The sequence below is a fragment of the Alligator sinensis genome, unplaced genomic scaffold (assembly GCF_000455745.1).
Source record: "Alligator sinensis unplaced genomic scaffold, ASM45574v1 scaffold100_1, whole genome shotgun sequence".
In the NCBI taxonomy this organism is placed as follows: Eukaryota; Metazoa; Chordata; order Crocodylia; family Alligatoridae; genus Alligator; species Alligator sinensis.
In genome coordinates, this window is record NW_005842193.1 from 29,916 (window position 1) to 44,491 (window position 14,576).

General features: G+C 44.7%; 1 protein-coding gene across 1 annotated transcript in view; it reads left to right on the plus strand.

Annotated features, from left to right (window-relative positions):
* Nucleotides 1-14,576, plus strand: part of LAMB4 (laminin subunit beta 4) — a 72,707-nt gene that overhangs the window by 29,503 nt on the left and 28,628 nt on the right. Inside the window, exons 19-21 of the mRNA XM_025207399.1 lie at nt 8,660-8,803; nt 10,280-10,511; nt 11,734-11,891. Of these exons, the coding sequence (XP_025063184.1) occupies nt 8,660-8,803; nt 10,280-10,511; nt 11,734-11,891 (534 nt within the window). The remainder of the gene's footprint in view (nt 1-8,659; nt 8,804-10,279; nt 10,512-11,733; nt 11,892-14,576) is intronic.

Genomic DNA, 14,576 nt, shown 5'->3' on the forward strand with positions numbered 1-14,576 from the left:
CTTTCCCTGCATACCCTGTTAGAAGCCTAGCCCCTGTTTGCAATGTGAGAAGGGCCAATGAACCAGTTCACGTCTTATTGGTACAATTAAGGGTAAATTCTTGCCTTCAAAGCAGTGAATGGAAAGTCAATTTGTGCATCACATATCCACCATCCCCCGCCATTCTTTTCCAGAAAGCTGTGCCCCCCTGACCCTCTGAGCACTGCCCACACCACACATTTCTTTGGGGGAGTTCTGGGGATCCTTTCCTCCTAGTTTTTGGATATTAATTACTGCCCTCTAGGCAGTAGAGTTCAGATTGAGGGCGAAACAGGCCTTGGAGCAGGAGGTAAGGGTGGGGAGCAATTCATTCTGGGATGCTGAAAAACAATATCTCTTTGGAGCAGGTACATATTTGATGTTCCTGTCCAAGATATCATGACCCCAAGATAAACCTTGACTGAAAGGGCAAAACTTTCTCCTTTGTGACTTTTCGTTTGCACTTGTAATGCCAGAAATGGCTTGAACATGCATCTGCCTACACTTTGGAACATCACAAATGCATTTGGAATGGCACAAATTGAATAGGTGCCAAGGACCTAACTGTAAGACTTTTTTGTTTGTCCATTCCCTGGGACAGCCTTTTTCTTGGAACACAAAATATAAAAACAAACTCAATACCTCTGGTTTCTTCAGAAATCATTACAGCTACTTTGGCATGATTCCCAGTATAAAATCCAAGTTTTTTTAAACTCATTGGGCATGTCTACACAAGATGCTACATCACTGTAGCAATGAGCTATGTCACTGTAGCTCACTGCTACAACGACGTAGCATCAGTGGGCACGAACCATGATGCTGACACTATAGTGCAGTAGCTTGTTGCTACTATGCAGTAGCATGAGAAGAAACCTGTGCAGCATTGGGACTGTGCAGTAATGCAGGTTACTGTGCAGTCATTTAGTACTTGCTTAAGCAAGTACTAAAGGAGTGAGCAATAACAACTGCACCGTCCGGCGCACGTGTAGATGTACCCATTGAAAGGATGCCAGGATGTGGGAAAAATATCTTTGAATTAAATGCCTTTTGTAGTAGCTATCTGTTTGGCAATAGTCTTTACATGTGAATTAGAGGCTATTCCAGGAGATGCAAAGAAACTGGAGGCTACAGGACCTGACTTGAAGCAGTTCCAAGTTGACTGCACATTCTACTTACTGCGAAATGCTTACCTGACCATGCTAATACTGACAATAACCAGTCTAACTGAAAACAAAAGTCTTTTTTCACCAATGTTTGTGTTTGATTCCTGACTAAATCTGGAAAAAAAATCTCAGTCAGCGCATCTACGCATGACACTACATTGCTGTAGCAATGTGCTATGGCAACGTAGCATCGGTGATTACAAACCATGACACCACAGCTATGTTGCCATAGCAATGCACTCCCTCATTATAGTGCATTGCTTTGGCAACATAGCAACTGAAAATAACTGTGCACCGTGCACACGGCACAGTACGGGCTGTTACTGCACCATCATTTAGTACGTCCATCTTATCTCACAAATTTACTATTCAGTGGGTGCATCTACATGTGTCCCTATGGCGCCTTTGTTACTGTGCTGTTATTTAGTACTCCCTTTTGGAAACTTCCAAAAGGAAGTACTAAATGACAGTGCAGTAACAAAGGCACTATAGGGACATGTGTAGACACGCCCACTGAATAGTAAATTTGTCAAAAAATGGAGTTCTGGAGGAAGTGAAATTACTTGCAAAAATTGGTTCAAATGCATCATATAAATTCTGTTTCAATAAAAGTGGGCTGAACAATTTGAAAATGTCAAAATATGTTGTTATGGTATTCTCATAATGGAATGTTTTATGTTGGAAATTTTAAAATGTTCTATTTGAATATGTTCAAAACCAAGCCAAAAAGATCCACTGTTTGCTCATCTCAATACCTGAGTATTACCATGTGGTGTATTGTATATATAATGGCCACACCTACACGAGATGCTTACTGAGCAGTAGCTCATTACTACTGTGCAGTAGCTCATTGCAGTAGCATTGCCAGGCACTAACCATGATGTGACATTATTGTGCAGTAGCAATGAGCTACTGATCAGTAAGCATCACTAGGCAACCATACTGGGACACTAATGGTGGTTACTGCACAGTCGTTTAGTATTTAGTTTGCAAGTACTAAATGACTGCACAGTAACAGCTGCACAGACACCGTCTTGTGTAGATATGGCCGCTGTGTGGTCTGTGTGTTTTTAACATAAGGTATAAGACCATAGGAAAGTAGGGCTGCAAGGGACCTCACAAGGTCATCTAGTTTAGCCCACTGCTCAATGTAGGATCATCCCCAGCTAAACCATTCCAGCCAAGTGTCTGTCCAACCTGTTCTAAAAAATGTCCAAGGATGTCCACAACTTCTCTAGGTAACCTATTATAATGCTTGACCACCCTCAGAGTCAGGAAGTTCTTCTTAATCTCTGACCTAAATTTCCTCTACTGCAGCTTCAGCCCATTGCGCCTAGTTTTGTCCCCTGTGGCCACAGAGAAAAGCCCATCTCTATCCTTTCTATAATCATTCTTCAAGTATTTGAGGACTATTATCAAATTCCCCCCTCAGTCTTCTCTTCTCCAGAATAAATTACCCTAGCTCCTTCAGCTTTTTCTCAGAAATGTTGCTTCCCATTTGTGATGCTCTGCACTGGACTCTTTCTGATCTGTCCACCTCCTTCTTGAAGCGTGGGGCCTAAACCTCCAGGTGAGGCCTCACCAGGGCTGAATAGAGTGGAGGAATCACTTCCCTTAATTTGTAAATGACATTCCTGTTAGAAAAGCCTAGTATGCTGTTGCCTTTTTTGCAACAAGAGCGTATAGTTGACTCATACTCAGCTTAAGGTCAATTATAACCTCTAGGTTCTTTTCTTCAGTACTGCAACCTAGCCAGTCATTCCCTAGTCTGTATTTGTGCATACAATTATTCTGTTCCAAGTGCAGGACTTTGTCCTTGTCTTTTCTGAATCTTATCTGATTCATTGCAAAACATTTATCCTGTCTATCTAAGTCAGGGGTGGGCAATTATTTTGGGCAGAGGGCCACTTACTGAGTTTTGGCAAGCCATCGAGGGCCGCATGACAGGCACCCCAGGGCAGATAAATATTAATTTTCTAAATTTTTTAGGGGTCCTGCGGGCCAGATAGAATGGCCTGGTGGGCCGCATCTGGCCCCAGAGCCACATTTTGCCCACCCCTGATCTTAGTCATTTGGGATCATAGCCCTGTCCTCCATTGTGTTTGCAACTATACCAAATTGGTATTGTCCACAAATTTGCTAAGTATGCACTCTATTGCATCATCCAGATCATTATAGATCATCATCCAGATCATTAATAGACAGACCCCGAGGGAACCCCAATTGATACCTCCTCCCAACTAGACACTGAGCCATTGATGATTACTTGTTGAGCACAATGATTCAACCAGTTATGTATCTGCCTTCCAGTATGTTTGTTTAGTCTATATCTCCTTAGCTTGTTAATGAGAATATTGTGGAAGACACTGTCTAAAGCCTTGATAAAGTCAAGGCATATCATACACACTGCTTTCCCCACATCCAGAGCCTGTCATTATCATAGAAGAAAATCAGGTTGGTCATGCATGACTTACTCTTAGTTAGTTCCTGCTGGCTGTTCCTGATCACTTGTTCTCTTTTAGGTGCTTCACAATAGATTCCTTGAGAACTGCTCCATTATCTTTCCAGGTACTGAGGTCAGGCTGACTGATATGTACTTGCCTGGATCCTCCTTTTCCCCCTTCTTAAAGATGGCCACTATACTTGCCCTTATTCCATCATCCAGGACCTCACCCAACTTCCATGATTTCTCAAAGATGATAGCTAATGGCTTGGAAAATTACTTCAACCAATTCCTTTACTACCCTGCGTGCATCCCATCCAGCCCTGCCAACTTGAAAGTATATAGTTTCTCTAAATAATCCCTAACCCAGATGTGGGTAAAATATGGCCTGCAGGCCAGATCTAGCCCACCAAGGGATACTATCTGGCCTGCAGTGGGTTCGTTGGTCCCACCTAGCCCAGGTGTGGAGGGCAGCCTGGGCCCTGGTGCATGCAGCTGGTGCCACCACACCACCCCCAGGTGTGCAGCAGGGCAGGGGTGGTACAGCAGCCAGACTCGGCTTCCTGGAAGCCCCTGTGACAGTGGCTCACCCTACCTGGCTACCAGTGTCTCTGCTGCCACTGCTGGACCCAGCCCTGCTGCCCAGGCACCCCAGCCCATCCTCTTCTGGTTTCACATTATCATCACCCCACAATCCTGGCCCCATCCAGCCTTCCCACTCCCAGACGTTGCTTCCCAACCACCCGTGGCTCCATCCCATCCACCTAGCTAAGCACACCCTTCCCATGGGGGTCCTGGGCCAGTTTCCATGGAGACTCTGTCTGCCTGCCCACCTGCTCCATCCAGCACCCTTGGCTGGGAGTGCAGGGTGGACAGGTCTGATGTCAGATAGGATCAATTGCCACTACATCCTGCCACAATAGGTCAGGTTAGCACTCCTCACCCAGCCTGTAACAGCTCACCAAAACATCTTAAGTGGCCCTCCAGCCCAAATAATTGCTCACTCCTGCCCTAACCTGTGCTGCCATTACTCTTGGTTTTTTCTCTTCTTTCCTATCTTTGCTGCTAACTGTATTTATCTGGCAGTTGCCCCTATTTGTGAAAACTGAAGTAAAGAAAGTATTAAATACTTCAGCCTTCTCTGCATCTTCTGTAACTAGATTGCCTTCTGCATTCCATAAAGGACCTATGGTCTGCCTCTTACTTTTGACATACTTTTAGAATCCCTTTTTGCTGTCTTTTATATCGCTTTCCAGCTGCATTCCAAATCATATCTTAGCCTTCCCAAATCATATCTTGACCTTCTCCATGCATGCCCACGTAATAGTTTTATACTGTTCCCTATGACTATGTCCAGGTTTCCACTTTTCATAAACTTCCTTTTTGAAGGAATTGCTGTCTAGCTAGGCTGGTCTCCTGTTTCACATCCCATTCTTCTGATACATTGATATAGCTTGGTCCTGCACCTTTAAAAAGGCATTCTTGAAGTACAGCCAGCTCTCCTAGATTCCTTTACCACTCTAGCTTGCTTTTTGTGAGTACTGCCCACCAGGTCCCTGAGTTTGCTAAAATCTGCTTTTTCTGAAGTACACTTTTTTTTTTCTGTTGCTTTCCTTCCTTCCCTTAGGATCCTGAATTCTGTCATTTTGTGGTAGTTGTCACCCAAGTTGTCTTTCCTCTTCATATTCTGAAACAATTGCTCCCTGTTTTGGGCAGCAAATCAAAAAGAATGCCCCCCCCCCGCCCCCCGGCTGGCCTGTCTACCATATGTATGAAAGTTATCCCCAACACACTCTAAGCATCTGCCGGATTGCTTGTGCTCTGCTCTTTTCCCTCTCAGCAAATGTTCTGTTAATTAAAGTCTCTCGTGAGAACCAGGTCCGGTGATTTGGAAGCTTCCATCAATTGTTTAAAATAGGCCTCTTCCTCCTTCTGGTTTGGTGGCCTGTAACAGATGTTCACCATGACATCCCCCCCAACATCCTCCTCTCTGACCTTTACCCAACAGCTTTCAACAGGCCTACCTTCTGCTTCATATTGTACCTCAAGAACAAGGGTATATTGCCTCAATATGTAGGAAATTAGCCTCTCTTTTTTCCCTGCCTATACTTTCTGAACAAGCTATACCCATATGTGATTATATTCCAGTCATGTGAACTATCCCACCACATCTCCCTAATCCCAATTACATCATAATTCTGTGATTGTACTAGGACCTCCAGTTATTCCTGTTTGTTTCCCATGCTTCTCACGTTAGTATATGAACATTTCAGGAATCTAACTGATTTTCCTATCCTCTCCCCCCAGAACATTGCTAAGGCTTTTGCTATTGCTTCCCCTTACTAAGTTTTTATCTAGGTCCCCTGACTCTTCACTTATCTCTGGGCTTTTTTCTCCAACCTCCAGAAAAGCTAGTCTAATACCAGTCATACATTGAAACATGTCCCTGGCTTTCCAGTTATGAATTTCCTAGTCTGTGAATTACACTTAAATTACCCTATTCATTTAAATTATTTTGGTTTTACTTCTTGCCCCTTTCTCTCCTCCTCCAAGTAAAAAGTGTTAATTACATTCTAACATTTATTTATAAGAGCCATTGTTTCATAGAGAACAGTGGTTACATTATCCTTTCCTAAAGTCTTGCCAAAAATATGATTTGGAAAATCTGATGTTTCATTTTTCCATTAGGAATCATTTCCCAGAACTTTATATTTTTATTGCAAAAAATCAGTAACAATTACACTGGAGTAATCCTGGATTCTGCAAACACATCTCTCCTTAACTTTGTTACTTGAGTAGTTCCACTGATTTCCATAGGATTACTCAAATTAGTAAAGCTTGGCATATATGTATGTAAACAATCTCAGGATCAGGATTTAAGATCGGAACTAGAAGAATGGGGCCAGGCAACCAACCTTTCACCCACACTGTTCTGTGTCCCACTTTGGCAGCAGACCAGAAGACTCAAATAAATTTGAAGTGAAACAGAAATTCTTAATCTGCTTGGCTGCTAGCAGGTGCTGCAAAAATGCCTACAAATAATCATTTAACCTGACATGCTCAGCACATGGAAAAGTACTTCCTGTGCTGCAAACAAATGTCTTACAAATTAGACTGAACAGACCAGTTCAGATTGCCATAAAATATCATTCATTCCTCAAAATGAACCAGAAAATTGTTTCAACCACCTGAAAAATTCAGCGTAGTTGCATGTACTTAATTGTCATACAAACAAGTTATCTAACTGACAGGAAAACTGGCTTTAGCCAAGACCAAAAGTAGAATTACTACAAGAGGTGTAATTATTATTATAGTTCTGCAACTATTATAAATGCCCCTAAATTACTGTCCACTGTTAAATTTGCTGTTCTTGTAGCATTACAAATAAGCATGGAAATGGGTAGCTGAACCTAAACCACCAACTATTGGATGATGATATCCCTAAATGGATTTGTGAGCCTGTTCAAACATTAGCAGATCACTCTTCAGTAGGTATTAGATACAGATAGACCCAAAGCAAATACCTCAGACTTTAAGGATATTTGTATTTGGATCCAAATTTTATATCCTTTGTTGTTCCCACAGTGGGCTGAGGTAATACCTTCACCTATTCAAATCCAAATCTGAATTTTGAAGCTGTGCTGATGATTCACATAAGATCATTATTGGCATAATATCATCAGATAGTCCAAACCCCATGATTGGGTGGCAACCAATCCCATTGTAGGCGTGTCTACACAAGATGCTTTGCTGCACATTAGACTAATCTAATGCACAGTAGAGCATCACTGTCTATAAGTGTGCGGCAATTACTGTGCATTAGATTAGTCTAATGCATCATTTGCTAGTACCGATAGATACAGGCACTAGAAAACAGCAGATTAAACTAGTGTGCCATACCACAAGTGTAGAGGCTGACCAGGAGCAAATTGCTCCCAGTTATATTGTTCTCCAAAGACCAAGGAGTTAAACTTATAGAATGATAAAGCTTGCCTGCAGTTCTGCTGTTCCTCCCTGCAATCCCCAGGCAAATGTAACAACCTATACATAGGCAGACAAGGTTCCACATAACACTCCTAAAGCTTTCCACACACCAGTCAGCCCAGGCAGCAGGGGGCCAAACTGCTGCCTGGCTCTGGGAACAGCTCCTAGCCCCCCGGGGGCAGGCAGGGAGGCAGAGCTTCCTTGTGGTGCGTGTCCGAGGGGGAGGTGCAGGGCACCAGGGACCATTCTGAGGAACCGATGCTGTCCCTGGCTGGGCTGTCCAGGCCACTATTCCCCTGTAGTACCTGGTATAATGGCAAAGGCAGGCCAAACCTGTCACCAGATGTGCCTGGCTCTGGGGGTCCTGCGCAGCAGGGGTCTGCACTGTGGTGCCTCCAGGCCTGCTGCCCCTGCATGCTTACCACACTGGTGCAGTGTTGCGCCCAGTGCACCTGCAGAGTTCCCAGGCAGAGAGCAAGGAGCAGGCAGGCACAGGGAAGTGTGGACTGGGCACACAAGCGCTTGCCTGCCCCTTGCCTGCCAAGAACTTTGCAGGTGCACTGGGCGCAGGCCTGCACTGGTGTGGTAAATGTGCAGGGGGCGGCAGGCTTGGAGGCACACCAGTGTGGAACCCTGCTCCACCCAAACCTGCCCCAAGTCCCCGCCGCCAGCCCGGAGCTGGCACCTGGGGGAGTCTGGAGCTCTCCCTGGCTGCTGCTGAGGGGGCAGAGCAGGGCAGGAGCAGTCCTGGATTAGGCTGCTCCTGTTGGGCTCATTTTGCTCCCGAACCAGGCACGTGTGTAGCTGTGCACTCAGCAGCAGTTTAATGAGCCTGAATTTACTGTGCAGTAAATTTTTAAATTCCAATGCATTAATTGCTCATGTAGACGCACCCTGTGTGAGGTCCTCAGGTTCTGTTTTATTTTCTTAAGCCCATCTCTGGTAACATTTTAAGGTAATAGCTCTAAAAGTCTGAGCACAGTAAACCTGATGTTTGTGTCCTCTCTCTTTTTGAGGAATAACCTGTATTTTTAATTCTTCTTGCCAACAGCATGCAGGTGCCATCCTCAGGGGTCACTGAGCTCCAACTGCAGTAAGCTGGGAGGCCAGTGTCAATGCAAGCCTAATGTTTTAGGCCGCTGCTGTGACAGATGTTCAGTCGGGAGTTACGGTTTTGGATTCCGTGGTTGTTACCGTAAGTGCTAAAGCTATGAAACAAACTGAATTCTTGCCTATTCCACTAACAGCATTTCATTTGAGATTCCAAGACCATGGCTGGTTTTTCTCCCAACACAAATTTCTATGCCTGTGTACTTCCTGACTCCCACAAAGAGTGGAAATGGAAGTACTGAAGAACTGAGCTAAAAAAGTGATCTAGTGGTAATTCAAGCCTGGCTAGAAACAGACAGTCCCAGAAGTCTTATAAGAGAACTTTCTTGTACATAATTTACATTCCTCTGCTTGCAAATTAAAGAGGCTTGAATAAGTCTGAGTCCTGGAGTGATTATTTATGCCATACCTTTTGGAATTTCTGACCCATTGAAGTACATGAATGTAAAAATAAAATATATAGGTATGCCAGCCTTGCTGCTAAACAATGGCTGTAACAGGGAATCCCTGCCCCTATTACTAGGAAGGCCTGAGAGGGTAGGAAACCCCAGGCCAGGAACAGCAGCAAGAAGTAGCCGCCTAGATGGACTGAACCAGGCCAGGGTGCTAACGAAGCAGTTAGCTGCAGCTGGTCCCTGGTGCAGAAGACCGGGTCACATGGCCAGAAGGAGGCCGGGCTTGGGGGTATTAGTCCAGTCCCTGACCATACAAGGGGTAGCCCCTGCTTGCAGCAGGGAGCGGATCTCCTGGGGGAGAGAGGCTGCTGGAGACAGACAGGTAGGCACCCAAGCCACCCAGAGGATCTAGGATGAGATACCTCCAACAGAAGTAGGGCCTGTAAGCAACATTTACCCTGAGGGAGGGAGACTTTTTTTCGTGAAGCCGCTAGCTTGTGTTTTTGTTCTGTTTTGAACCTGAGACTGGAGGACTAGATTGTGGCTATGGGGGTGGAAGAGGCTATGAACAGGGGTGCGTGGGTGGCACTCCACGGCTATCTGTGCCAAAAGCTAGCTCCAAGCCAAAGGGGTGGAGGCTGGCATGGTAAGACTGGAACCCCAGGAGGGGCTGCTACCAAGGCAGGGCCAATATTTGGGAGCTCAGGTTTTAAACAGTGAACCAAGGCAGAGGGTGCGGCCAGAGAAAAAGGGGGCCAAGACTGCAATAGTTGAAGCCCTGACAGATGCTCAGAAGCCAGGAGCACTGTCTTAAAGGGGAAGCATTTGAGGGAAGAGCACAAGGCCCCAGGTGGGGGGCTGGCCTGGCTGGGCAGGCAAAATGACCAGCAAGGCTACTGCCAGCCCCAGGGACTGCCTCCAACAATAAACAGCAATATAACATGAAGTCATAGCAAGTGAGGGACTGGAGGTGAGGTGGGCTGAGAGAGAGCCAGCATACAGGCTGGACCACAGTGGGGGAACCAGGTACCAGGGTGGCAGACCCCCCGAAGGCACTGCAAGACATCTGAGTCTAAAGGCATTCACTGGTAATCAGTTCAGGAACAATGCATTCAAAATGTAGCTTATCCTTAACATGACTTCTTTATTTTCTTTCATTTATCTAGCCTGTCAGTGCCATCCTCAAGGATCAGTGAGCACTCTCTGTGATCAAGTGACTGGGCAATGTTCATGCCGCCCAGAAGTTGATGGTCTGCGATGCAGTCAATGCCTCCCTGGATATTTTGGATTTCCCAATTGTCGACCATGTTCATGTAATGGCTATGCAGAGCTTTGTGACCCAGTGACTGGGGCATGCCTAAGTTGTAGAGGCTTCACAACTGGAAGTAGCTGTGAAAGGTAGGTTACAGGCCTTCCTGACATTAGTGACCCATAGACCTGGTGTTATTAAGACTTGTAGCCATCACAGTGGAGCAATGTTTCTAGCATCACCTCCAACTACATTTGATTCCCCAATCCAAATGACCAGTTACCCATTTACACCTGAGTTCACTGGGCATGACCTTTGCCACCACTTCAAAAAAAGTAATCACAGCTCTGGAACTACAGCAGAACTACTTTGCCACTATGCCCCAGGATGTCATCTAGAAAGTGTGTTTGAATGTTAGGTGATAGTTTGGTATTTGTTCCAGGATAAAGCACTGCAGTTACAAACTACTGGGTCCAGTTCTACCTTCAGTCACAGAATTGTATCACTGACATTAATAGCAAATACACATAAAACCAAGAATAAAACTGGACATCACTACTGAGGGACAGCTGTGTATTTATTCAGCAAGCACAAGCATAAAATGACAGCCACAGATTAACTCTCAGCACTGTAGGGCCAGATCCAATGAGGTTGTATGTACTAGCTGCAGAAAGCATTCAACAGATGGTTATGGTCCTCAACACCTCAGAAGATTGGGCCCTCAGTGCCCTGCTACATGTGACAAATGCTATATATACCACTCATTTGTGAGTCCTAAAAATCTTTTAGCTGCTAAGTATTATAATAAGTTTTCAATATCAGTTTTATTACTATGCATTTATAATCATTGCTGAGAAGTTTAAGGGAACTTTTTTTTTCTCTCCTGGTTTTTATCATTTCCAGATGACAGTCGAATTCTTTCCCCCACATGTATCTAAAAAATGGTGTGCCTCCTTTTTTCATTCATGCAGCCTTATGGACTCATTTTGTTTTGCAAAATATATCAAAGACAGTGTAGTTAAATTTACTGTAATTACACGCTGTATATGTGTAATTCTTACATTATTAATTCAAATAGTATCAGGGGAAGTGGAAGATTGAATCAAAAATATTGGCCAAACTCTCTAGAACATAAAATGCATAACTAGAGATTTCTTGATCCAGGTTTTGGGGATACAGCATTGATTTTAATTCCTGGAATCTATTCAAGACCAGACACTTCTGTACCTAACAATGGAAGTAGTATTGCAGTGACAACTGCTGTCAGATTAAAAAAGAACTAATTAAATAAACCAATCTACATGCAATGACTGAGGAGCACATTTGTCAAGAAGCAAATTTAATATGCTTCTGTGGTGACTCTTTTGACAGATGTATTGATGGTTATTATGGGAATCCTCTAAAAAGAGTGCCTTGTTGTCCTTGTATGTGTCCAGACTCTCCTACAAGCAACAGATATTTTGCACATTCCTGTTACCAAGATTCTCAGACTTTGCAATTAGTCTGCAATTGTCTCAAGGGCTATTCAGGTATGACACAAAATGTAGTTTGTTTTTAAAAATATCATTGTTCTTACTGAAAAGCTGAAAAATTACAACTATTTCCAGTTTATCCTCTCAGGGATATTGCAATCATCAGAATAACATAGATAAATAAAGTTAATGACTGCTTGATTTAAAAACAACAGCCCAGTAGCCCTGCAATTTAAGTTCTAGCAAGCAACTAAAGGAAAAAAAATGGATGCAATGAAGCAACCTCCCCCCCACCTCTATTTTGACTTTCATTTATTTGTAGATAAATCTGTTGTCTATTCTACATATTTCTTAAATGTAAAGCTCAGATTTTCTATATTGGCTGCCCAATTTGAGACTTCTACAGGGAGATGTTTAGCTGATAAATTCTCATAGCTTCACTGAAGTATTCAAAATTCATACTAGCAGGGGATCTCTTCATTAGGGCCTCATTTTCAATGGTGCTGAAATAAAGAGAGTGAGAGATGCAAGTAGACATCGTCCCTGAAAAAATAAGTTTGGGGTACCCAAGTCAGAACTGCTGCCAAAATCTGAGTCACTCTAATTAGTGGACTGCTTTGCGAAGTGTGGATTAAATTGTTTTCCCATAAGGGAATCTCTTTATAGATGTAGAATTTTGACCTGATGCATCATTCGGAGCAGGGGCTTTCCTTACTTTGAGCTACTTTTTCACAATTGGCTGCTTCATTCTCAATGATCTTGCATGTTACTATTTTTTGTAGCAAGCTAACTCTGTATTTCTTAATGTCATGTGTTAGTCTGAATCTCTTGGAGGGGGAGCTTACAAGCTTTCTCATTCCTCTGTACATTAGAATGAAAATTTCTTTTATTACTGGGATGGAAAGCAAAGGTAGATGGAAAGGGTTGCCTTAAATGAACACTCAAACAGAAAATAAAATTAGTTGAAGGTTCCATCAAGCAATCATCTTTAGAAAAAGCATAGTTAATCCTTTCTCCCTCAGCAGCCTCATGATAGAAACAGTAGTGCTGGACCTATTTGTTTCATGCTATTCCCAGCATGAAATTAGGACAAATCCTTTGTTTTCAATTTTTGCTGCCAGCTTCTGTCATCATATCCACTTTTACTTAGTCAAAATTAAATGGTAAGACACCCAAACACTGGGCCTGTAGTTTTTACTTAAGTCAAGTTCCCTTTCAAAACAGGGGAGTAAATGCTGTGGGATTATACTTAGCTTAGCCCACATTTGTCCAGAGGATTTCTGTCATAATAATTATTTTGGATCAAGACATACACCTTACACAGGGGTTCTCACAAATCAGATCCCAGACACCATCCGGGTAAACAGCATGTGAAGGGGGCTCCTAAGACTCTTGTGTACCAAGCCCAGAGAGTAAACAGCACTTTTTTGGTCATGAGCCAGTCAGAAGGTTGAGTGAGGTGTCAAAGACCACCTGCCCGTCCCACTTGGAAAATAAGGTAACAGTTCCCTCTATATTGAGGAAGGCTTAGGACAGCTGCAGGTGGAGGAGTTCTTTGTGGTGCAGCTCCCTTAGATCTATAATAAAATCAGAGAGCTAGGGGAAGAAGGCCCAGAACCAGTGAAGAAACACACTTCCTGAAAATGGCCTCCAGCAAGGTTCCCTCTAAGGTACGCGCGTGCACGGCTGCGCATAAGTAAAAGGCTGACCGTGCACAAACTTTTTTAAGGCTGTGCATCCATCGGGATAGGAGCTGGGCTGTGGTGTGGGACACTTACAGAAGGTAAGCTCCTCCCCGAGGTGAGGCAGGGTGGGAGCCTGGCAGGGGCAGGAGCCTGGCATGGGCTCTGCCAACTCCAGGGAACTGCTCCGTTCCCCCGCTTCGCCTCGGGGAGCGAGGAGGCACGTGCCGTCAGGGCCGGGGAGTGGAGCAGTTTCCCAGAGCTGGTGGAGCCTGCGGAGCAGTTCCCTGGAGCCGGCAGATCCTGCGCCAGCCCCAGCCTCCATCCCTGCCTTGCCTCACCTCAGGGAGGAGTCGCTGCCTGCCTCGAGTGAGGCTCGACTGGCTCTGGGGAGCTGCTCCACTCCCTGGCTCTGATGCCACGTGCCTCCTTGCTCCCCGAGGCAATGCTGGGGAGCGGAGCAGTGTCCCAGAGCCTGTGCCGGCCCCCAGGCCCCTAGCCCCTAGCCTCCAGGCCCCAGCCTCCGCTGCCTGCTCCAGGTAAGGAGTGAGGAGCTTACCTTCGGTAAGTGTCCCGCGCCGCACCAAACCGGCATGCTCATGGACCACTACTCCTTACAGGGAACATTGGCCTCCAGCATGTCCCTTAGATGGTTCATAGACACTGGCTGTGTCTACACAAGACACTGACTGCCCAGTCATTACTGCACAGTCATTTAATACTTGTATAAACATATGTGCTGCTGCTATTTGTGCTGCGGGAAATGTGCAGCCCTGCATGTGCATGCTTGTCTGGATGCGCCCAGAGATTTCAAATAGGAATCCATAACATTAAAAGCATTCTGACCTGTCGTGCTCTTTCTGAGTTCTTTGCAACGGAAGAATTGCTCTCTCATAGTCAAAAAACAAGTACAAGCTAAGAGCTGATATTTTCAAAGGGGTGCCTTGAGTCTAACAAGGTTGAAAACCATTGTTGTAGGCACTTCTTTGGTCAGAGGTGCTGAGTGAGGGTGGGTAGAGCCGCATATGTTCAACCTTCCTGCTGTTTGGGTCCATGTAAT